Genomic DNA, 24,478 nt, shown 5'->3' on the forward strand with positions numbered 1-24,478 from the left:
CCAGATTCTGCCTGGTTCTCCAGTGACAGATTAAACAGATGTATGAAGCAAAGCTTTATTTATTATTTTTTTTTAAAGATTTTATTTATTTATCAGAGGGGGGGGGGAGAGAGCGAGCACAGGCAGACAGAATGGCAGGCAGAGGCAGAGGGAGAAGCAGGCTCCCTGCCGAGCAAGGAGCCCGATCCCAGGACGCTGGGCTCATGACCTGAGCCGAAGGCAGCTGCTTAACCAACTGAGCCACCCAGGCGTCCCTGAAGCAAAGCTTTAATTTGCGTTTCAAACTCAAGTACAGATGTTTCACAAACACAAGTGAGAAAATAAGACTTGTAAAGCATCTGGCTGACCCATGTGAGACCTCTGGTTACAAGGTGTCTCTTGCACCATATCTGATGGGAAGGTGGCAGAGCCAAATCAAAAGCTGAAGCACAGGGCGCCTGGTGAAATTGCCGGCTTGCACCATCCCAACACAAAGACACAACCATCCCAACACAAAGACACAGATCTTGACCCTGACTTCTTCCCTCTCACTGTCGGATGCACAGAGAAGACGTTTTGACCTTTTATTTTGATACACAAACAACTGTTGCTGTTCTGTGTTGTGTCAAAACAAGAGACAAAACACCACGCACCTCTGATCCATTGTGATTTGGAAGTGCATTGTATGAGTGTCCTTTATTGTCGTGACCTTTCATGTGACTTTTGAGACTGTACTGAGTGCTGAATGTTTTCTCACAGCCATTACTGGGGCAGAAAAAGGGTCTTTCACCTGCAAGAATGACAAATAGTGTTAATATTTCCATAGTCATTTCTCTCGATTCAGACATCTACTTTTCCCTAAGAGAGAGAAGTAAATATTCCTGTGAAGGTTCAGGTAACAGTTGTTACAAGTTGGACAAATTACATCTTTACCATCCCAGTCCTAAAACTGAATGTAGAGTAAACATAGCTTGCCCCTGGCAAGTTTAAAGAAAAGATTTATTCCCCCACCCCCACCCCACCCCCACCGCCCCCACTATAGGTTCTTCTGAGAATCTCTGCACTGATTTCACCTAAGGCTGGATTCCTGAGTCCAACCTTTAGATCTTTTTCACTCTGAAAGAAACTCAAACATTACAGGTGAAGGCTAAGCTGATTAGGTTTGCTCCACCCAGGAAGCTCTACAAGTCCCAAGAGAAACACAGATATTTACCGGCTTGATGAAGGTTAAAAGAAAAATTACAAATCAGCCTAAACTCACCAGTATGTGTACGGACGTGAGTTTTAAGGTGGTGGCTTGCTGCAAATGCTTTCCCACAGCCATCATGATCACACCTAAGGAAGTTGTTTAAGCAAAAAGAAACAGCAGTCATATGGGAAATACGTCTTCTATCTTCAACATCTCTTATAAATACAAGTTCAAACTAAAACACATGTTCAGAACACAGAGATCTGATCGAGAAAATTGATTTTAGAAATGGGAAATGAAGACAGGTCGCTGGAAAAAGTGACAGATCTGGGAACAGAGGGAACTGATGGTCCAGGATAAATATTTCTTGTCCTACAAGTAAGTCACATGTTGAGAGCTCTGACAATGAAAGCCTTTTGATGAATTACTTAACAGAATTCTATTGACGATCAGAGCTGATACAGAAAATCTACTTCCAGTGGAATAGTAGGAATGTCAATAGTGGGTACAGAAGCTCTCACATAGGCAGGAAGCCTAAAATATAACACGAAAACACAATCAGTCCCAACTACACTGACCACATAATATGTAATGTATAATGGCCATTAATGACTTACTTATAATCTTCAGTGTCAAGATCTACTTTTCTCTTTTACTTTCTTGATAACCAGAGCTATAAGTAATCTCTACCTCCTGAGAACTCCTGAGGCACTTATCTCTGTTGTTTCTTTTACGCACCTGTCCTTTCCAATCTTATTTTATCTTTAAGGGTATACATTCGTTATCTGTTCTAGATTAGAAACTCTTTGAGGGCAGGGTCCAAGTAGTCCTTTCTCTCTGCTGTAGTTCTTGCACACAGCAGGCATTCAGTAACTATTTATATGAATGAATGCATTTTCTTGTAAGCCAAAATATTTTCTTTCTTTAAATAGAAAGCTTCTCTGGAGCGTTTTACTTCTTAATTATATATAATCATGTGTCTAAATTCCCATCTAATATTCAAGAAAAATTAGCAGTTTCAATCATCACAAAAATGCATGTGACTGAATAAAAATTAAGAGTCCCCTCAACAGCCCTATGGGGGAAAAAGTAACCCAAGCTTCCCAGAATCTGGAGAGTAACCAACTAGAATCTAAATACTCTTGCTTTTAGGGGTGCCTGGCTGGCTCAATCGGTAGAGCATGCAACTCTTGATCTCGGGGTTGTGAGTTCAAGCCCCATGTTGGGCATATAGCTTATTTACTCACTTACTAAATTAAAAATAAATAAATAAATAAATAAATAAATAAATACTCTTGCCGTTAGAGGGGCTATGCTCAGGAATGAAACTTCAATTTTATTTTATTTATTTATTTAAAAAAATTTTTTTTTAAAGATTTTATTTATTTGTTAGGGATAGAGAGAGAGAGAGCGAGCGAGCATAGGCAGACAGAGAGGCAGGCAGAGGTAGAGGCAGAGGGAGAAGCAGGCTCCCTGCCAAGCAAGGAGCCCGATGTGGGACTAGATCCCAGGACACTGGGATCATGACCTGAGCCAAAGGCAGCTGCTTAACCAACTGAGCCACCCAGGCGTCCTGAAACTTAAATTTTAAAACACAATTCCATTCAGTTGATGTTTAAGAATCATGCGGTGCCTGGGTGGCTCAGATGGTTGGGTGTCTGCCTTCGGCTCAGGTCATGTCTCAAGGTCCTGGCATCGAGTCCCGCACTGGGCTCCCTGCTTGGTAGGGAGTCTGCTTCTCCCTCTCTCTCTGCTGTTCCCCCTGTCCGTACTCTCTTGCTCTGTCAAGTAAATAAATAAAATCTGAAAAAAAAAAAAAAATAGTTGACTGCCCCTGAAGACAAGGGCAAAGTCTAAGGATCCTGATGAGATGAGTGACTTGAGAGGGGAAAGGTAGCATTGCGACGCCATGTATGTAAAGTCTCTCCTGCCACACTTCAGAGACAATGTTTATGAACAATTTTCAGTAATACATTTATACTGTATTTAGGCAGAATCCTTACAAGCTGATTATCTTATTTTAAAAATGTCATATGATCATTTGTTCAAAATTTGAACATTTGTTCAAAATGTTTTTGAATCCCCACTGAATGCCCAGAACCAGACCCTATGCTGTGAGCGGAGAAGGGAGATGATACACGTCCTTCCTTCAAGGTTATATACACATTTACACGTGGATGTGTTCAATATACACATGGGCACAGGTATATACAGACTGAAATACAAACAAAAATGGTTGCTTCTCTATGTATCTGTATACACAGATGAATTACAAGGCAACAACTCAACATGCAACAAAATAAAAACCCTGCATTCTTACCCTTCATCTCCCCTCTCACCTCCTCCCCTACCCACCTAGATCTTTAGGCAGCTCTCCCTTCCGCTGTGCTTGAAGTCATCTATGCACCTTGTTCTCATACTGTCTGTTACTTAGTACTTTCTCACCAGACTACGTTCCCAAGAGAAGAGCATGTGTCTTAGTATTTCTCTAGCACCAATAAAAGTGCCTCTCATCTTAAGTGAGTTTCAACAAATGCCTGTTGAGAAAGGGAAAACCTGAGGCAGAAAGGCCATCACTAGGGTCCCGAGTAAGGATGCTCTTAGAACCCATCACCACCCCCTCCTGTATGCAGGAGTGGGTTGTGGCCGCCAAAGAACTAGCAGAGGGAATTTTCTTTCTGCTTCGAAAAATGTCAGGGCCCATGGAGACAACCAGCTGCAACCTGGTCAGCGACAAACAGAGAGCAGTTCGACTCACCGAAATGGCTTTTCTCCTGTATGTGTTCGGATGTGCTTCCTCAGATCGCTGAGTGTGGTGAAGTACTTGCTGCAGCCTTCAGATTCACAGTTAAACGTTTTCCCTGTGTGAAGCCTCTGATGTGCTTTCAGCCTAAGAGACAGCCCAAGAGACAAAGTCCCTCCGGCATTTGCATAATGTAGGACAGAGCCCCACCCCCCATTAGCTTAATGTGCTTCAGGATCCAGGGCGTGGGAACCCTACATCCTTAATATATTAGTATCCCCAGTTTTCTTGCTTGAAAAGAAATTCAGAGACGTATGTAGCCTAGTGGTAGGAGTGTGACTGTGCAGCCAAACTGCCTAGGACTCAAATCCTGGTCCCACTTCCTACTGGGTAGAGCCCTCCAACCAGTTACAAAACCTCTCCACTTCTTACTATCAGTGCTATGAGGATTCGCACTCAGAACAGCGCTTAGCGCAGGGTGAGTGCTTCCTAAGTGTTAGATCTTGCCAAAGTTGAAGACTAACAGGAGCCTCCTGATACAAACAGTGTAAAAGAGAACTGGCCAAAGTGTGGTAGAAAAAAGTTAACTTCAAGGTGATGAAGGAAAGAAAATGACAGAAGCCTTTGAACAAGATCCTGAGCCAAGGGAAAACAACAGTGCAAGTATTAAAATCCCCAGGTCAGGGGCGCCTGGGTTGCTCAGTGGGTTAAAGCCCCTGCCTTCAGCTCAGGTCGTGATCCCAGGGTCCTGGAATTGAGCCCCACATAGGGCTCTCTGCTCAGCAGGGAGCCTGCTTCTAAATCTCTCTCTGCCTGCCTCTCTGCCTACTTGTGATCTCTGTCAATGAAAAAATAAAATCAAATAAATAAATAAATAAATAAAATCCCCAGGTCCGTATGTCACTCCAGGAGAGGCAAATCTGAATATAAAATATACTATCCTTTTTAACCAACTCCATATAGGTCAATCTTTAAGTAACAAGTTCCTCCAGAGAATTTTAAACAGTTGGGAGAGCACAGCTGTGCATTTCATTTTATTTTTAAGTAGGTGCTACACCCAGCACAAAGCCCAGCACAGGGCTTCAACTCACTGACCCGTGATCAAGATCTTAGCTGAGACCAAGAGTTGGATGCTTAATGGACTGAGCCCCCAGGTGCCCCCCCAGCCGCGCCCTTTCGAGCGCTGGAAGTGCCCATCTGCACTGGGCAAGGAGAGGACTCTGTAATCACAAGGGCAGGGGCAGGGGCTAGAGAAGAGGCCGACCTGTACAGCGTGTTGAACGCCTTCTCACAGCCCTGCACGTCACACTCAAATGGCTTCTCCTTCGTGTGCACTCGCACATGGATCCTGAGGCTGTAGGAGGTGAGGAAGGCCTTGCCGCAGCCCTCCTGATTGCAGACAAACGTGTACTCTCCTCGGTGAGTCTTCTGATGGGTGCGCAGGTTGCCTGCTGTGCTGTAGGTGCGGGGACAGCCCTCAAAGGTGCACTGGTACCGCTTTACCTGGCAGACAAAGGACACCTCATCAACAGGACAAAAGAGCTGCCCAAGGCCTAACTCCTCCCAGAGTCTGTCTCCCAAGAAATGTGGACGAAACACTGAGGCTCCTATCAGAAAACCACCTCTAGCAACAAAGCAAGGGAATCTTTCCCTTGATCGAATCACGCCAGAACAAAGAGTAAGTCAAAAGGATGAGAGAAGCCTATAGGCAGATGAATATTCTAAATGAATATAAGAAAGGGGTTTTCCAACTCTAGTACGCGTCCGGCATCTAAAGGTGGGTCCATACTGTCACAATCACCTACAGCAAAATAACATTTAGCCTTTTTTTTTTTTTTAAAGATTTCTTTATCTTAGAAAGAAAAAGAGAGACTCAGACTGTGTGTGCAGGGGGTGGGGACAGAGAGAGTCTTAAGCAAGACTCCACGCAGAGCACTGAGACTGCTACAGGGCTCCATCTCCTGACCCTGAGATCACATGACCCTGAGATCAGGACCTGAGCCGAAAACAAGGGCTGAGATGGATGCTTGATTGACTGCACCCCCCAGGCATCCCTTGGCTTTGTTTTCAGGCTTGATTAAACAACCCTGCCTTGGGGCGCATGGATGGCTCAGTGGGTTAAAGCCTCTGCCTTCTGCTCAGTCATGATCCCAGGGTCCTGGGATGGAGACCCACGTCGGGCTCTCTGCTCCGTGGGGAGCCTGCTTCCTCCTCTCTCTCTGCCTACCTCTCTGCCTGCTTGTGATCTCTGTCTGCCAAATAAATAAATAGAATAATTAAAAAAAAAAACAAAAAACAAACCCTGCCTTATGGCAGCCCACCTTGACGGGAACTGACCAATGTTAGACTGGGTCTAAACCACCCTGACACTGATATACTCAGTCATCAAGCAGTATCTCCCTAGCATAGCTTCCACTGCAAAGTTTCAAGTCCACAAAATGAAAATACTATATGAATTTCTCAAGAGTATTTGCTGGTATATGACATTTCTCAAAATGCCAGCCTCTCGGTTTCACTTTCACCGCCAAACTTCTTGAGAGGGTGGCATACATGTGCGCCTCCATCTCCCTCGAGGCCCACATACTCCTTAACAACTTGGCAAGCTGCTTTCACTGCATGAAATTATTCTCTTGCACTTCCCAGTGGCCAGACCCTTCCATCCTTCGCCATTTGCCTTCCCTTATTTGCAAACCTCTCCCATCACCCTCCCCTCCTGAAAACCTGTCCTTCACAGCACAGCAGTTCCACCAGGCTCTCTTTATCTTCTTCTCCTCCTCTGAGCCACGCCTTTCCCTTCCCAGTGATGTGTAGGTTTATTCTGGAACTTACCGCTCCCCTCCCAGACCCTCCCCTGCCTGCCCCCATGCAGTGGGCAACAGGCTCATACGCAGCTGGAGGAGACTGAATTTCCTGCACTTTTATGTTCCAGACATTCCGCAGGTCATTTTGCTTCACTGAGCCTCAGTTCTTTATTTCTCAAATGAGTATTTTTTTTAAAGATTTTATTTATTTATTTGACAGAGAGAGAGATCACAAGTAGGCAGAGAGGCAGGCGGGGGGTGGGGGGGGTGGAGGGTGCGGGGCTCGATCCCAGGACCCGGAGATCATAACCTGAGCCGAAGGCAGAAGCTTTAACCCACTGAGCCATCCAGGCGCCCCTCAAACGAGTATTAATGTGTGACCCGCCTGTCTCACGGTGCTGTGGAGCGGAACGAAATGAGATCAAACATTTGAGAGAACCTGCGGTAGACGTGACGCCGTACACACCAGGGTGATAGCACATTCTACTCTTCAGCTTTTGTCAACATCTCCATTCTTTGACCTGACCTTGCTCCAAAGCCTCAGTCCACATCTCCAGCTACACCGTTAGTATTCCTTGCACAATTACTGAACTAGCAGGTCCCAGGCAACAAGCTAGATACCATATGAGATAAACAAAGGAACCAGACAAAATTCGCTGCTTTTAAGGAGTGCCAATTTTTAGGAGGTTGATGTGCACAAATTATTACAAACTGTGCTGAACCGGACAACAGATATTTGCCCAAGGGGGCTGGGGAATATAAAAAGGGGAAACCTAACCCTTCTTGGAAAGACTGGAAGTGGTAAAGGCTCAGAAGCTGAGGTCCTCTCTTTGAAGTGGTTTTTTTTTTCAGTTGCCAGTTTGTTTTAGGGATAAACTGAAAACGTGTTCTGCAGATAAACCAGGAAGAGAAGGGCATTCTAGAAAGTGCGGGGACACAGGGCACCTGGGTGGCTCAGTAGGTTACGCATCTGACTTCAGCTCAAGTCATGATCTCAGGGATGTGAGATTGAGTCCCACATTGGGCTCGCTGCTCGGCAAGGAGTCTGCTTCTCCCTCTCCATCTGCAACCTCCTCTCAGATTAAAAAAAAAAAAAAAAAGAGGTGACACCTTGGGAACTGCATGGAAAGAGGAATAGGTGTGCTGGTACAGGGAACCACAAACATACCTGTAGCATGTAAGAGGCTGGAAGGAGAAGGATCTAGAAAAATAAGGTGAGTTCTCCTTAGTCAAGCCCTGGAGTAGAAGAGTAGAACAATGGGGGCTCACCAACGGATTTCAACCAAGAGAGCAACATATCAGATCTGCGGTTTATGAGATATCCTTCTGGCAGCCTAGTGGAAGATGGACTGGAAGGGTAAAAGAACAAAAAAAGGGGTAGGAATAACTGGCCGTAGCAGCAACTGGGTACTGAGGAGCGGAAGGGGTGAGGGGGAGGCAAAGTCGAAGTCAAGAGAATGGCCTGGATGACTAAACAGATGGTCATGCCACCAAGTTGGGGATGGATGGAGAGTGGAGAAGAGATGATGAGTTGGCTGTAAAGTGCTGCCAGGACTTCCAGGTAGAAATTTCTAGTAGATAGACATACAGGCTGGAAGCTGAAAGGAAAGCCTATGGCAGGAGTCATCGGTACACATAGCTGACTTTACCTATATACCAAAGCAGGCTCGGGTTCTGCCACTTATTGTGTAATCTTGGGAAAATTACTTAAGCATACCAAGCCTCACTTTCCCTATTTATAACCTGAAGGAAACAAAACCTATCTTTTTAGGTCTGTTGTAAGGATCAGGAATAATTTGCATAAAGCATTTAAATATAGTGACAGGCATATCATAGGCATACAATAAAATAACAGCTCTTGTAAGAGGACAAAGGCTAGACCTCGCTAAGTCACCAATGCGTAAGGTGCTGGTAAAAGAGAAGCCACTCTGGGTGAGTGGGGAGAGGGGCGGGGAAAACAGGAAGAGTCGCCAAGGAGAACGATGGCACAGAAGCCAACAGAAAAAGGATCTCAGGGACAAAGAACGATCAAAACATGAAATGTCCGAGAAAGTAAGGAAGATGCGACTGAGGAAATCCTGGATCCAGCACTAGGAATCACTAATGGCTTAGCAAGTCTAGTTTTCATGGACTACTGGGGCCCCAGGTCTGGAAGAAAGTAAATAAATCGAAGGTTAACGGGAGGCAGACATGACAGACGGACAGCAGGAGCAAGAGTGGGCTTCTGAGCTGATGCCCATTTCCTTCCTTCTTTTCCTTCTTTCTTTTTTCTTTTTTTTGAGTAGGGTAGGTCCTGAGCACATTTGGAAGAAGGTAGGTCCTGGGAAAAAAGAGAAGCTGAGGACCTGAGAGGAATATAAAGAAGAGAATATTTTAAAAAGGCTGGTGGAGGGAAAAGCCTCAGATGGGAAGAGGCACAGGTAGCTTGAGAACCGAGAGGGACCGAGGTAAGGACAGGTATGTTCAAGGGCGTACAAGGTTTCTATAAAGGGCCAAGTGGTACATATTTAAGGCTTTGTGGGCCATGCAGACTCTGTTCCAACCACTCGACCCTGCTGCTACTACGTGAAAGTAGCCATAAACAATGTCTGAATGGACAAGCCAGGCTGTGCTCCAGAAAAACTTTATTTACGGACAGGGGGATTTGAATTTCATATAGTTTTCATATATCACGAAATACCATTCTCCTTCTGATTTAAAACAAATCATTTAAAAATGTAAAAACCATTCTACACACACAGGCATCCGGACAATTTGGCCCATGGGCCACAGTCTGCCAAACCCTAAAACCTGTGCGTGTGGGGAAAGGAGGAGCCCTAACTCCTCCCAGCTCCCCTCCCACTCCCTGGCTCATCTGTCCAACCCCCAACACAATCTTGCACAAGTGCCCGCTCATTTTCTGTTCGGCAGCCTTCCCGCTGCTACACAGGAGGTGCTCCAGCAACATTTGCTGAACTGAATGACTGACCTACCAGTCCAGGTGTTCTCATGTCTCAGTGCCTAGGTCTGACGCCAATCGTTCCCAGATTTGTTCTATTTGTTCTAAAAAGAATACACATTCCCAGAATGTGTATTCTCCACATGCCACCTCTATGCTCAGATGCTAAAGTCCCTTTGCCTGATAGTCAAGTCACCCCTCCACAGGTCCTCTTCCGCTTTCCCACACATAACCCCACGTGACTCCACCATTAGCCCAGCAGGAGGCTCTATCTGAGCCTAGAGGCAACAGGACCCTCTATGAATCCCCACTCACTGCCTCTGCTCTCTCCCCGTTCTCTCTGCTGAAAAGGCCTGCTTCCTTCTCTGCTTTTCTGAGTCTCTCTCTCCCTTCCATTCAGGCCTCACTACCTCCAAGGTGCTCCAGGATCAACACATGTGGAAGTGACAGTGCCCTTCTCTGAATTCTAATCATATTAAACTACACCTCCCTTGTGGCACTTAGCCTGTATTATTAACTATTCTCTCATGCCTATATCCTAATTTCCCATCAAGACTGAAAACCTCTCTAGTTCTGCCAGGCAGAGATTTCAAAATAGTCACCGACCAGGAAGGAGAAGCTGCAATAAAGGAGTAGTGTGTCTCCATTGGAGCGCATCAACGATGGCGGCCGGTGAGAGCAGACTCTCATTCCTACGATAGACTGCACTGATCACTTTATAAGAGCTGTGCAATCAATCATTAACCACCCCTCCCTGTCTCCCTGCCCTGCTAACCCCTACTCCTGTCCAGGATTTCCACTTGGCCACCTCAAGCTTCCAATAAAAGTTCCTTCCTCAAGGAACTGCTGCTTGACATCATTACCTCTTTAGTTGCTGGGCACAGCAGTAGGTGGAGAACATGAGGCTCTAAATAACCACTTGTTGAGTTAAATGCAGGAATGGCTACTCGCGTGGTGGACTGCAGGCTCCATGAGAGCAGGGCCTTTATGGTGTTGGTCACAGCCTCAGGGGCTGGCCTTGTGGAGGAGTGGCACACATTCACATTTGTTGAATGAATGAAGGAATGATAACACAAACACAAACACAAACCAGCAAGACTTAATGCTGAGGAAAGTAGTGACAGAGAGTGACAAATGACAAAGGAAGGATGGTCAACTAGGTCAAATGTAGCAGAGATGACTACTGAAGCATTTTTTGGGTTCGCCTAACTCACTAGATCATAAGCGCCCCCCCCAGCAAGATTAGCTTCACTGGAGGAGTGGGACCAGAAGCCAAAATGTAACAGGCTGAACAGTTGGGGGAAAGCAAGGAACTAAAGACCATGAATATAACCACTCTTTCAAGGAACCTGGCTGAGGAGAGAGAGAGAGGGGAGAGAGTTGGGAGAGGACACAGACTGGGAAAGGTATTTGTGTTTCAAGGTTGGGGAGATGGGCCCACTGACAAAGCCAATGCCTGCTCCCTGCTAATGTGCTGAACAGACAAGTAATCTCTTACCCCATCAGGAGGGAGGCTATACATGAAAGTCATTATTCTGGGTCTTTCAGAATCATTTTTAAATAGCACCAAATTTCACAAAAGGGAAAACTAAACCTCCTCAAACTGGATCGGAACAGGAAGTTGCAAAAAACATGTAAGTTTTCACGGTTACAGAGAAGAGGTATTGCAACATACGGTATATTTAAATACAAGTAAGGTTTATCATGCTTTCAAAAAATGTCGCAGGGATTATATTGTCCAGGGTTCTAAGCATACAGCAAAACCAGTCCATGCTCTCAAGCTCAATGTCAGAAGGAGAATCAAACAGAGAGACAAGACCAATATGGTATGAGAAGTTGGGCTGATAATGGATGTGAGAACAGAAGTACAGGGGGAAAGAATCTAACTTAGACATGGGGGCCACTGAGAAAGGTTTCTCAAAAGAAGTTATGCTCAAGCTGAATCTAAAGAAAGAGGTGACACATAATTCACCTTCAAAATTAACTAGCATTGTCTATAATATGGACCTAATGTCACTGACGATTCCACTGGATAATAAAGACTGCATTTCTTTAAAAGAGCTGAAGACTTGCCATTACCTTAACTTTCCTGTATGACCTCTAACACTTGTTGATTATTAAGCTAAAGAGCTGGGGGTGGGGGTGCACAGGGTAGGCTCACTGAGGACGGGGTCTAATGTTATAATGGGCAAGAAGCATGAGCTTTCAGAGAACTGATACTGCTTTACTCAGGTGTTCTGAGTAGTTCTAGAATATAGAAATATTTAACAAAGATGACTGCCTGGTTAAGTCAACAGAATCAGAGAAGGAAAGGTAAATGAGACAAGCAAAAATGAGAAAATTAAAAACTAGACTCCAAGAGACAAAAGCTTAAAAATTTTCAGAAAGATAAAAAGGCTGGGTTTCTGCTGGAGGAAAAAGAAATGAGAGATCTAGAGAACTAGATGTGACCCTCCTCACCAGCCGCATACTCAAGGAGTCTCTGGTCCTGAGCATCCAGTGCACAAACATTCTCACAAATCAACAACTGGCCTGGTCCTGATGGCTGTTGGAGCTGCCCATTCCTCCTCCCCAACCCTGGAGACTACCTACCCACCTCCCAGATACCAACTCTGTTCCCAGGCTGTCACTGATCTCATTTCTTCTACTGTACAATGTGCAACCACAGAGCTCAAAGTGGAAATTTTTTTTTTTTAAGATTTTATTTATTTGACAGACAGAGATCACAAGTAGGCAGAGAGGAGGAAGCAGGCTCCCTGCTGAGCAGAGAGCCCAAAGCAAGGCTTGATCCCAGGACCCTGGAATCATGACCCGAGCCAAAGGCAGAGGCTTTAACCCACTGAGCCACCGAGGCACCCCTCAAAGTGGAAATTCAAGAGCTTTGACTGACCTCATTTCTTCAACAGGCCTCCCATTGCCTACCACCAGAGCTGGAGTCACAGAATACTTCCCACACCTCAGCCTTTTACACTCGCAGAACTAATGCCTTCCTGCTGCCCCGTTTCAGGGCTAACAGGCTTCGGTGGCTCAGTCTCCCCTCTGTCCTTACAAAGGTGGTGTGTTATGTTAGAGCAGCACAGGCTCTGGCATCCAGAACATCCTCGGTTCAAACCTCATGTCTTATCACCTGCTACACTAAGCGTGTCTTCTTCATCTGTAAAATGAGGGCTACGGTACCTATTTCATAAATTCTTATGAAGATCACATACAAGCCATGCTGAAGCCCCTGCGCAGGCGGTCCGCGGATGCTGGCTGTCTGGCCCTCTCACCACAGCCGGCATATCTGGAGTCCTCGATCCTCAGCTCTAGGGGCCCTCAGCTTATAAAACAAGTAAGTCATGGGGATGCAGCACACAGCAGGATGACTGCAGGTAATGGTATCATACGGTGCCACCTGAAAGCTGCTGAGAGAACAGTTCTTAAAAGTTCTCACCGAGGGGCGCCTGGGTGGCTCAGAGGTTTAAGCCTCTGCCTTCAGCTCAGGTCATGGTCTCAGGGTCTTGGGATCAAGCCCCACATCGAGGTCTCTGCTCAGTGGGGAGCCTGCTTCTCCTCTCTCTCTGCCTGCCTCTCTGCTTACTTGTGATCTCTCTCTCTCTGTCAAATAAATAAATAAATAAATATTTAAAAAAAAAAAAAAAGGTTCTCACCGTAAAAAAAAAAACTGCAACTATGTGTGGTGACAAGACTTACTGTGGGGATCATTTCAGTGTGCACAAATACTGAATCACTATGTTGTATATCTGAAACTAATAAAATGTTACATGTCAATTATCTCACAATTACAAAGGTGGCGGAATACCTGTGGCAAGGGCTGGTGCACACAGAACCCCACAGAAGGACTACAAACTTCTGATTATAAACAGAGGTTCACATTCCACAGCGATATTAATACAACAGCTCAGCTAATCAGAGGTTACTGGGAATTCTGCAGGCTGTCTCCTTGTTTTCAGAAAAAAAAATGCTTCCCAAAGAGTTCCTAACAAAGGCCATTTTAACCTCTTCTTAAACAGGAGATTACCTGTGAACCTCCTTTAAGAACCCGTGGGCCCATGAGGAACAGAGAGTAAATGAGCATTCACTGAACCACCACGGTGAACCAGACACTGGGCTCAATGTTTTATGCACATACTGCTGTATATTTATATATGAATAAATCTCATCTAATCTTCACAAAATGCAACTGGGATATTTTTATTTCAATTTTACAAAAGAGGAAACAGAGCAGCTTGCCCAATGCCACACAGAATAAAGCAGAGCAAAGATGGAACCTAAGTCTAAATTATCCCTTTGCACATCACAGAAGAAATAATTTCAAGAATAGGCTTGATTTTCAAATGAGAAAAACATTAAAATTCAGGCTTTTTCTCCAATGTCCTACACTACCAAAATGTTAGCAATAACCAAGAGGTACAGCTTATATAAAATGTCAATTTGAGACCCGTTTATTCCTGAAGCACCATGCTATAAAACCAATATGTACACAAAACCACTCTGTCCCTCTTCCAGGCCAGGGGGCTTCAATGACGCAAGTGCCCACGGCTATGGAGAGCTACCACCACACATACAGACTTGCAGGGAAGTGCAGAGATGGCTTCTCCCCATGGTAAATGGAAAATGCTTCCTGCCCTGGGTTCCTACATCCCTCCCCCCCAACCCTGCACATAACAGCCTCTGGCAGTCTCCCTGCTAGAGTCCCAGCCCTTCAGGGCAGGAACTATTTCTCTGTCCTTCCTGATATCGGACAAAAGTAGGGACTCCATACGTAAAAGCTTGTGGAAAGAGTGAATGGCTCCTTAACACCAAAATTTCAAGCAGCAACAGTCCCAGTTCTGAATGGCAGTTCTGTGGGAGTTCAGAATGGAGCCTAGGAAGAAATGTAATCACAGTATGCAAAGACTAAAAGCAAGTAGCTCCCCTCTGGGAGAGTCAGCAATATCCAGGTTTGTCAGAGTGGATCCTTCCACTGCCTGAGGGGCTGATAGGGAACTAGGTCTCCCAAAGTAAAGGGCGATTGCAAAACACCACAGTCAAAATTCTCCCTTTATTCTTATACTTAAAATTTGTCACACTAAAGAGGAAAAAACCCCACAAAACTCCTCTTGGAGTGTCCCTGACTAATATAGCAAGCAGCCTAATTCACAAAACATCTCTGTAACTGGGCTTCTTAGTAGAAAAAAAAAGATATTCTTTTCCAGTCAACACACCGGAATACTTTGGCACCTCGTGAAGAAATAACTGGTACGGGGTTCCTGGCTTTCTTCATACTTCCTGGCCAGCTATCGAGCAGAAAAGTGGCAGGGTCAGCTAGCCACAGGGGTACATTATGTTTACCAGTATGGTTCGTACAGAGGTGGATGAACAGGTAACTGGAGAGTCCTGGCAGGTTCTCGCAAAGGGAGGGATGCAAGAAAGTTTGGGAAATCATGGGCTACCTGAACCAGCGAAAGGAAACACAGCTGCTCAGAAACCCAGAGCAGGGCATTAAAGGAGCAACCCCCTTTAGAATGCTGACTTGTGTAGAATGACATATTTTGATCGGAAACTTCTCAAAGATACCCGCAGGTGGATGGTGGTTAAGACAAGTATGAGAAGAAGACACAAGAAATTAGAGTCAGAATGACCAGTGGGCCTGTGGAAGGAGGAGAAGACAGTATCTGCAGCCGAGTTCTGGTTGGTTTATTTTTACGCAAGACAAGCAAAAGGGGAAAAGTGAAGTAACAGGTAAGCCAACTACACACTACAGGAAACAAAAGAACAATCCAGGGTAAACAGGAAAATCAGGCTAAAATCTGACTCAGAAAATAAGCTGCTTGGGAAGCCAAGAAGACTAGTTATCAAATAATCTGATTTCTCAAGAGTAACACCTGGACATGGAGATGGAAGGAAAACACCGGGTTTTAAAAAAGGGGAAAAGAGGAGGTACAGAAATCATGAGAAGTATTATCAAGCAGTCATAAACATTGCCCTCTTTAGGCCAATTAAAAGGATTTAAGTGCCTCCCCACCCCCACCCCCACCACTGTTGAAGCAAAAGCTAAGGTAAGATGGTGCCTCAGGAAGGCAAGTCTCCTGAAGGCCTGGTCATTCAGTAACATTTTCAAAGACTAAAAGTCACTGATGCGGCGCCCTCCATCTCCAACAAACTCTGTATCAACTGATTTTTTTTAAAGTTTCTAGACTCTTCCATGTAGGTTTCACAAAAAGACTGGAACAATATGGTGGGATGAAAGTACAGCAAGCTAAATCCATAGTAGATTGAACAAAGTGTTCATGGTATCCTTCACCTTATCTACTCAACATGATGTTCAAGACCTAAAGCCATCAATGGATGGTAAACCAGTCTTGCAAGTACAGTCCCCAAACTATGACGGTTCAACCACACAGTGGTGAGGAAGCAATACACATCCAGGGGAAACTGTACTTCAGATTGTGAATCTGGATTCCTCCCAGTCTAGCAGTATGAGGCAGGGTACTTTCTGCTGGGCACTAGCAGTGAGCTGTGGTTCCCTGTCAGTCCCATCATCATGAGGGTAAACAACCAATATACTTCTAGCCATTCTGTACCAATACAGCCATTGTTTGTCACTTTCAGTACAGTATCCAATCAATTACATAAGCGGGTCAACACTGTATTACAAAATTGGCCATGTTAGATGACTCTGCCCAACTACAGGCTAATGTAAGAGTTCTAAGCACGCTTCAGGTAGGCTAGGCTAAGCTATGAGAGCAACAGGTTAGGTGTCTACAACACACTTTCCATGATATTTTCAACTGCTGATTGGTTTATTGAAACATAACCAAACCATGAGTCAAGGAAGATCTGGAGCCCGGAGTGAGAAAGTAACAGCTCATATAAGTGATTGCATAATATCATTCCCTCCCTACCATCTCCTCCTTTCCTGCCTAGATCAGCATTTCCCAAAATGCGTTCCACAAAAATACCGACCCTGGAAATGACACCTGAAAATGGTTTCCCAAGTTCAAAGTATTTGGAGAAGTCCGCATTTCCTTCCTTCACAGTTATTAACACACCAAAAGCTCTGAGAAATTCTGTAATAAGCCTCTATCTTGATTTAACTTAATGTTTCCCAAACATTTGTTCTCAAAGACTTTCACATAGTAATCATTAACTGAGGATGGCTTCAAGTTTAGGCTCTAAGCCATGTTCACATATTCTGTGCTAAAGAAATGATTCAATCCCCCTTGAGTTGCTACTACCTCATCACTCTTCCTCCAAATACCATAGTAAAACATACACATACACATACACATACACACACACACACACACACACACACACACACACACACATACACGACACTTCCTGCCTCCGGTTTCCTCACCACCCACTCACTTCTCCATCACTGGAAATCTGGCTTCAGCCCCCAGTGCTCTACAGAAAGTCTTCTCATGGTGCGAGAGAGCAGAACCAATGGCTTCTGTCAATCCCTCTGCAGGGTCACAGAGGAACAGCCCCATTCCCTGAGAGTCTTCCCTCGCCTTCCACAACACTGTATTCCAATTCTACCCATCTCTTTGACTACGTGATCTTTGGTTCCTCTTTATCTTTTTAGCCTTTACATTTGCAGACCAACTCTGACTCCTCCCTTGAGTAAACCGCCCATGCATGGATTGAACCCTTTGGGAATCCTGACCTAGTTTTCAACTTCAGATCCACATTTTCAATGGGCTTCTCAACCTGTTCATTTTACTTTTCCTCAAGGACTATACATTCACTATACTCCAAAGAAGCTCATCAGTCGCCCACCAAACTTCCTCCTCTTCCTGATTCCTCTCATGATCTCACTATTTCCAGATGGTGAGGCGAGCAGTGGAGTCTGCCACTTTCTCCTCAGCCTGACATGGCAGTCGAATGGCCTCTGTTCATGCACCTACCACGGTTTACTCTAGCTACTCAACATCCAAGTCTTGAAGCTCCAACAATCCTCTGTGTGGCCCCTGAGCTAAGACAGAGAAGAAACCCGACATACTTGGAAAAATGGATGAATCCACTGAATCGTACCCAATTCATGGCTCATTCTTCAAATGCCAATAATATATAAAGTTATCTTGCAGTTCAACAAAAGCTCTGGATTCTTTTCACTTACAAGACCATTATCCTTCATCACACCCAAATGAAACTCTATTCTAAACTACAACTACCTCCTAACTGGGCAATCAAGCTACCACTGCTACAAGAGTAGTATTTCATAAGGTGCTACTCTAACCACATCACTCCTTAGCTCGGACACAATCAATGGTTTCCCACTATTTCCAGAACACAGTCCAAACCCCTTAGCATGTTATCACTGCCTCACATATCTGGATCTCTGCTACCCTTCCATCCTTATTTTCAATACTCCCTAAGCCCTGTGTTCTAGTCCAGGAGTAGGCGCACTCCAGCCAGTGGGTCAACTCTAGCCCACTGCCTGTTTTGTAAATGAAGTTTTATTGGAAAACACCCAATCAACATTTTGAGCCAGATCATTCTTGGTGGCAGGAGGCTGTCCTGTACATTGCTGAATGTTTAATAGGATCACTGGCCTCCACCCACTGGATTCCAGTGGCACTTCCCCAGTGTGACGACCAAAAATGGCTCCACACATTATTAAATGTCTTTTGGGGAACAAAAATGCCCTCAGTTAAGAACCACTATTCTAGAGATTTCCAAGTACAAGCTAAGAGTAAGTATGATGTCACTGCTAATAAAATACAAACTATACTGCAACTGTAGGAGAGTGTCCAGATTAGGAGGTAAGAATCACACAGTATTCAGTGCTGGTTGCCTCACATTTGGGAGAATGTGCTCAACGGTGAATTTTAAGAAGCCTTTGGATAACTAGAATTCACATAAGCCAAGGTGACCAGACTGAGGAGAAACTAGTGAAGAATGTCACAGAGGAATATTTAAGTAAATCAAGGCGATCAGCCTGTACAAGACAGGATAAAGAGAAAGCCATGATCTTTAAATATCTGTTATCCTGTCACAGGAAGGTTTAACTTGCTGTAGTTCGGGAAGGTAGAACCGGTGGGCAGTGGCTGCAGGAAGGCAGGTTTTTGGCTCTATACAAGTAAAAGCTTTCTAACAATCAGAGCTGGCCAACAAATGCAGGAGGCTGAGTAGTGAAACATCGTGCTCTCGTCATTCTGCAAGTGTTCAAGCAAAGCCTGGATGAACTCATGGCAGAGATGCTGTAGAGAAATTCCTGCCTGAGGTGGGAGGTAGGACGAGATGGTTTCTCTCAGGCTGCTTCCAACTCTGAGATTCTATGGCTAGCAGTGGAAAAGCCATATGGCACAAATAATAAAATTCTCCAATTCCAAGACCTTAATTACAGCATAAGAGAAAAATACTTTGCTCAATGATTTACCCTATGTCTGTCTGGTAACATCTTACATTGAGTCCCTGACGCTGCGACTACCAGTTATCTGTTTTTTTCTAATGGACTTGTAATCAGTTCCTAAATAATGTCTATCACTACCTTTAAACCGTATCTTTCATTCTGCTAATGATCACCACACCGGTACAATTTGTACAAGGCTTTATAGTTTTCCAACCATCGTGACATACATTGCCTTACTCACTGTTGCTAAGTACAAGCATGAACACTTATTTTAGATAACCTACTCTCATTTACTGTCTCTTGCCTGAATTTCTTACGGAAGACAGCGAGGCCTTATTATTCATCAAATATTCACTATGAAAATAAAGCATACTCTAGGCAGATACTCATCTCCAAAACAAACCATTTATCCACACCCCAGAAATAAGCCAAATCTAGTTATTTCAGCATCAAAAACATGGACTTACCTCAGTGAGATTTCTATTTTATTTATGATCTGGGAAGGAAAATTTGAAACATTGTAATTTAGCTTTCCCAAATTTCAATGTGGCCATACAAACTAAAAAGTTCCAGAAAGCAGTCAGAACAAAACATGAAGCACATGTGTTGCTGACAAGTAAAGCCACTGCAGGTCCTCATTCCCGGGACTCCTTTATTCCCCAGCTAAAACTGCCAACACAAGTTGGGTAAGAACTTTTCTCCAAACCTAAACTGGGCCCTCACCCACTGTTTTACTTACTTCTTTACGTTTCGTTTCTGGACATTCCGACTGCAGAGTGAGAGTTGCACCTTCGATATTTCTTGGCATGGGCGTGGAACCAGGGTTTATTGTTAAATGAATCTGATCTGGTGAGATAATGTGTTGCACATAACCCTGGGACATTGCTTCATGATCTATTAGGTGAAAGCCCTCTTCACCCCCTACTAGAAAAGGCAAGTGTTCTCCACACTGTCCATCGTCATCTTCATCCTCCAAAGTGCCAGGGTCCTGCTCAATGAGAACAGTGGTCCTATCATAAACAGTTCCAGATGAGGAAGGCACCAGTCCGTTTTTGTCCACAAACCTGAGCATCTTGTCATCGGGGGTCAGCTCATCTTCCTCTGCTTCAAAATAGATGATGTTGTCGTCTGGACTGTGTTCCCCCATGGTTCAAACGTGCTCAGCCCAATTGTGAGAAATGGAAAGATAATGACTTGTCTGCAATAGGACAAAGCCAGAGTTAGAGTCAAACCCAGGGAACTCCTCAGCAACCACAAGACTCATTTTTCCTCTCACGTGAAGAACAGGTCAAAGTAAATGAAAATCATCTTCCCTGGGAATAATTTTTTTTTTAATTTAACTTTGAAAGCATCAAGTCATTTTAAAGGATAAGCAATGCCTTAAAACAAAACAAAACACTGAAGAAGTAAGTAGCAGTTCTTAAGACCCTCCAAATCTGCCTTACTACCAAACAATTCCTGAAGGGGATAAACGGCATACCACTTCAAGGCTGAGTTGTTTTAAGTCTTAAAGTAAGAAACTCCAGTCACATATCCTTCAGATTAGACCCTGGGGCAGTGCAGTCTATTGCAGAAGTAGAATTTTGGAGGCAGGATCATCTACCCACAAATCCCAGCTTTGCCACTTACTACTTGAGTAACTTTTCTGTGTCCCATTTTTCTTATAAGTAAGGTGGAACTGCTAGTTACTTCTCGCAAAGTTATTACGCAGAGTGAAAGAGATAATGTATGTTAAGGCACGATGTCTGATTATTATAGGGAAAACAAGTGTGAATTCATTCCCTCCTTCCTAGAACAGATGTTTCAGCTTCTGGGTAGGAGGGCAGATCCCTAGTCAGGCATATTCAATGAAGATCATTTTATCTGTTAACCTTCTAAAACAATGTGGTATCCACTAGAACCTATGCCTGTATAGTGTGCTCTCTGCAGTGAGGGAATGGTGAATCTTATTTTCGTTTCTATTGCCCCTAGCACAATACAATGACACTAAGAGTTCAGGAGATGTCAGCTAAATGAATTAAAGACCTGCAGATATACTCTCTTGGGAAGACACACTCTCTTGGAAAGATACATTTTCTGAAGCTTTCCTGTTCTGGATTAGTTCTCTTTCCTTTAGCTGCAAACATACAGGTTTTGGCAGGCAGAACAGAACTGAAAAATAATAATCAGCACATCACTTTTAGTGTTCAGTCTGGCTTTGCACTTTTTCTCTTCTGCCCTGAGTTAGAAAGTGAACCTTTACGTAGTGGGGCGGCGAGACAGAGAGGTATTTAGCAGAGACAGGCCAAGGGATCAGATCTGGGAGGAACCAGCCCGACCCCTTGCTCTGGCTTACGCAACCCGGTAGATGCACATTTCGCTGCATCTGAGGAGAGATAAGAGCACCGGAGGCCCCACAGGGCTTCCCTGGCACCATCAGCGGCTAAGCGGAGACCAACTGTCCGGAACAAACAAGACCAGGAGGTCTGAGGGTGGCATACGAGGAGTACAAACGGAGCACCCTTGAGAGAAGGCTGGGCAAAGGAAACTGACTGGTACAGCCCCCAGACGGGGCTACACAGAAAAATCTGAAGACAGGCTGGGGGTCTCCAAGCCGGGCGAAGAGGGGCAGGGTCCGGGTCTCCATGGAAACAGGGAAGGGGGGCTGGATACCCATCCCTATGGAAACGGAGGAGGGGTGGGGTCCCTATGGTGACCAGACGGGGGTCTCTACTGAGAAATGCTTCAGGAGGGAGCCTAAGTCCCGCCCCCCCCGGGAAGCCCCCAGCCCAGGCCGCGTCTAGTTTCGCCTTTTACCTCCGCGGCTCCCGGCAACGGCGGCAGCGGCAGCTTCTCCCCTCCCCAGCGGCACCATGATTGCCCCCACCTTCCCTGAACGTCACTTCCGCTTCCGCTTTCCGGAGGAAGGAGGAGATATTGGCCCCGCCTCTCCTTGGCGCTTCTAATTGGTTTAGGAGGTGTGGGGGCGGAGCCCGAGCCTCCAATTGGCGAGTAGAAAGGGCGGGGCGGGGCGGGGTGCCGCGGAGAGATCGTGGGGCCTTAAGTTCGTCCCGCGCTCAGCAGTACCTCCGTGTTCGCTGTCTACAGGGTGCCGATGCGTCCGCGTTGTGGCGCCAGACGCGAGGAAAGGGGGTCAAATCTCCACAACCACTAGGGGAAAAGTAGCGTCAGCCCGGCTTGCACCTGCCGCCCTACCCCTGGCAGTCCCACCTGTAACGGGAAGGACCCCAGTTAGCCCTCCTAATGCCAGTTCGAACCCTAAAGGGGAGCCTGCGATGCTGTGACCTTCCCGGCTTTCTACCTCTAGTGTTGAGGGGAAGCTGGGACTAACCAACGTTAACGTAGCGGGTGGGGTCAAGAAAGGAAGATGGGATCCAAATGGCAGAACCAAACTCAGCCAGAGGACGCCGCTGCTTCTCCCCACTCCCACCATGCCCCCCCCCCCCACTCGCTATCACCGGACGCCCCACTCCTTCACTCTCACTGTTGGTTCCAACTTTTTCCCTGCTGAGGACTGCCGGCTTCCACAGGACTCCCGCCCGGGCCAGTCGGCGTCACCTATTTCCCATTCCCTTTTTAAAATTTTGACCATTCAGCCTGCATCTGAGTCAAATTTCACTCTGCCAAGGAGTGTTGGTGTCCCAGAGCCCAAGAAAGGACTTTGCACGTACGTGCCTTCCTTAGTCTTTATTTTTAAAATTAATTAATTTTTTTTTTTTAATTTTAGAGAAGGAACATGAGTGGGAGAGGCAGAAGGAGATGGGAATCTCAAACCGACTCTGCCATGAGCAAGGAGTGACGAGTGGGATGTGGGGCTCGATCCCATGACCCTGAGATCACGATCTGAGCCAAAACCAAAAGTCAGGGGCGCCTGGGTGGCTCAGGTTAAAGCCTCTGCCTTCGGCTCAGGTCATGATCCCAGAGTCCTGGGATTGAGCCCCACATCGGGCTCTCTGCTCCGCGGAGGGCTTGCTTCCTCCTCTCTCTGCCTGCCTCCCTGCCTAGTTGTGATATCTCTCTCTCTGTCAAATAAATAAATAAAATCTTAAAAAAAAAAAAAAAGTCAGATGTTCAACCAACTGTGCCACCCAGGCGCCCCTCTCCTATCTTTTTTCAATGCCTGTTACATCTGTTAGAACCTCCCAGTAGCCACTGCCTGATTTTCCCATAAGCTACTTCTCTAGAATATTCAGAGTGGGACAACTCTGAAACTAGATTAGAGTTAAGGTGTTCAGGTCATGCCTGTACATCTTTTGCTTGAAAGCTATGAATGGTGATTGTTACCCACCAGACAACTGCCTCTTTGGTCCCCTGACCAGTTGCCCCAATGCTTAAGCCACAAAAGGTCCAGCAGCCATCTCTTAAGAGACAAAAACAGGGCACCTGGCAGCTCAGTCAGTTAAGCATCTGTCTTTGGCTCAGGTCATGATCCCCCCAGTCGGGGAATCCAACCCTGAGTAGGGCATTCCACTCAGTGGGCAGTTCAATTCTCCCTCTCCTCCCCACTCATACTCTGTCACTATCTCTGTCTCTCTCTCTCAAAATCTTTTTAAAAAAAGATTAAAACATACAAACAACCACTGTTAAAAATACATTTATCATTAAAATATATTACATATATGAGAGAGGGGATGCATCATATACAGTTTGGAGGATTATTGACCCAGAAAATTCCATTTGTTTCCCCAAACACCACTTTCTTCGGTACCTTCATTTTTAAGCCACTGTATTGCCCTCAGAGGCTGAGTGGCCAGCCCCAGAGTTGTTTAGCCACATCTGAGTAGTAAAGGGGGTAGGGTTTTTATATACATATATATACACATGTCCTTAGAGCCCTGGAAGCATCTGGGTGACTGTGATCTGTTTATCCAGCAGATTCCACTCACATTCTTGCTGTCCAATTCATTCTCTCTTTAGGACCCCAAAGTTTGTTCAAATATCTGTTCAAGGGGAGCCCAGCTCAAGCTACAGGGAAGGCACTGACTATGTCCTGAAGGCAGGCTTCAGTGAGTGAGCACAAGAAACAGAGTTATTTAAAATCTTTAAAGTTTAAAAAAATAAATCTGTGTTAAATAACTGAAGTTGAACATTGACAGTCGGTTTTATTGTGGCGGATTTCCCCCATGTCTTCAGAACTCAGAGTGACAGGACTGTGACAGCCATGGTGGGGCGGGAGGTGGTGTCAGGGCTCAGGAAATAGGCAGTTGCCGCTTTTGCTTCCAAGACGCCTCACATCTTGTTGTGGTAGTTCTTGATCTTAAACAGGTGGGGCTGGTAATTGACTGCTTCGAGTAAAAGAGGAGAGGAGATAGGCTCAGGGTGAGTTGCAGAGGAACAGGTGAATAAATTCTTGAGCCTTCTTCTTCTCTGCCATGTCAGGCTTTCGGTGACCAGCTGGGTTTCGAAGCAGTAAGCTGCCAAATACACTAGCTGCATGATACACACAGAAGACAAATGATTCAGTAAAAGAAACACTACTAAT

At 45.3% G+C, this 24,478-nt stretch overlaps 2 protein-coding genes across 9 annotated transcripts in view; both read right to left on the minus strand.

Moving 5' to 3' along the window:
* Positions 1-21,870, minus strand: part of MTF1 (metal regulatory transcription factor 1) — a 41,965-nt gene extending 20,095 nt beyond the window's left edge. For both annotated transcript variants that reach the window (XM_059377319.1, XM_059377318.1), the window contains exons 1-6: positions 21,793-21,870; positions 19,736-20,194; positions 5,176-5,414; positions 3,927-4,058; positions 1,241-1,314; positions 633-769 (exon numbers count right to left, since the gene is read on the minus strand). In XM_059377319.1, the coding sequence (XP_059233302.1) occupies positions 633-769; positions 1,241-1,314; positions 3,927-4,058; positions 5,176-5,414; positions 19,736-20,143 (990 nt within the window). In that variant the 5' untranslated portion in view covers positions 20,144-20,194; positions 21,793-21,870. The remainder of the gene's footprint in view (positions 1-632; positions 770-1,240; positions 1,315-3,926; positions 4,059-5,175; positions 5,415-19,735; positions 20,195-21,792) is intronic.
* Positions 21,871-23,574: 1,704 nt separating this feature from the next.
* INPP5B (inositol polyphosphate-5-phosphatase B) overlaps positions 23,575-24,478 on the minus strand; it is a 48,422-nt gene continuing 47,518 nt past the window's right edge. For all 7 annotated transcript variants that reach the window (XM_059377327.1, XM_059377326.1, XM_059377331.1 and 4 more), the window contains one exon: positions 23,575-24,426. In XM_059377327.1, the coding sequence (XP_059233310.1) occupies positions 24,311-24,426 (116 nt within the window). In that variant the 3' untranslated portion in view covers positions 23,575-24,310. The remainder of the gene's footprint in view (positions 24,427-24,478) is intronic.

Source organism: Mustela nigripes, chromosome 14, assembly GCF_022355385.1.
Source record: "Mustela nigripes isolate SB6536 chromosome 14, MUSNIG.SB6536, whole genome shotgun sequence".
Lineage (NCBI taxonomy): Eukaryota > Metazoa > Chordata > Mammalia > Carnivora > Mustelidae > Mustela > Mustela nigripes.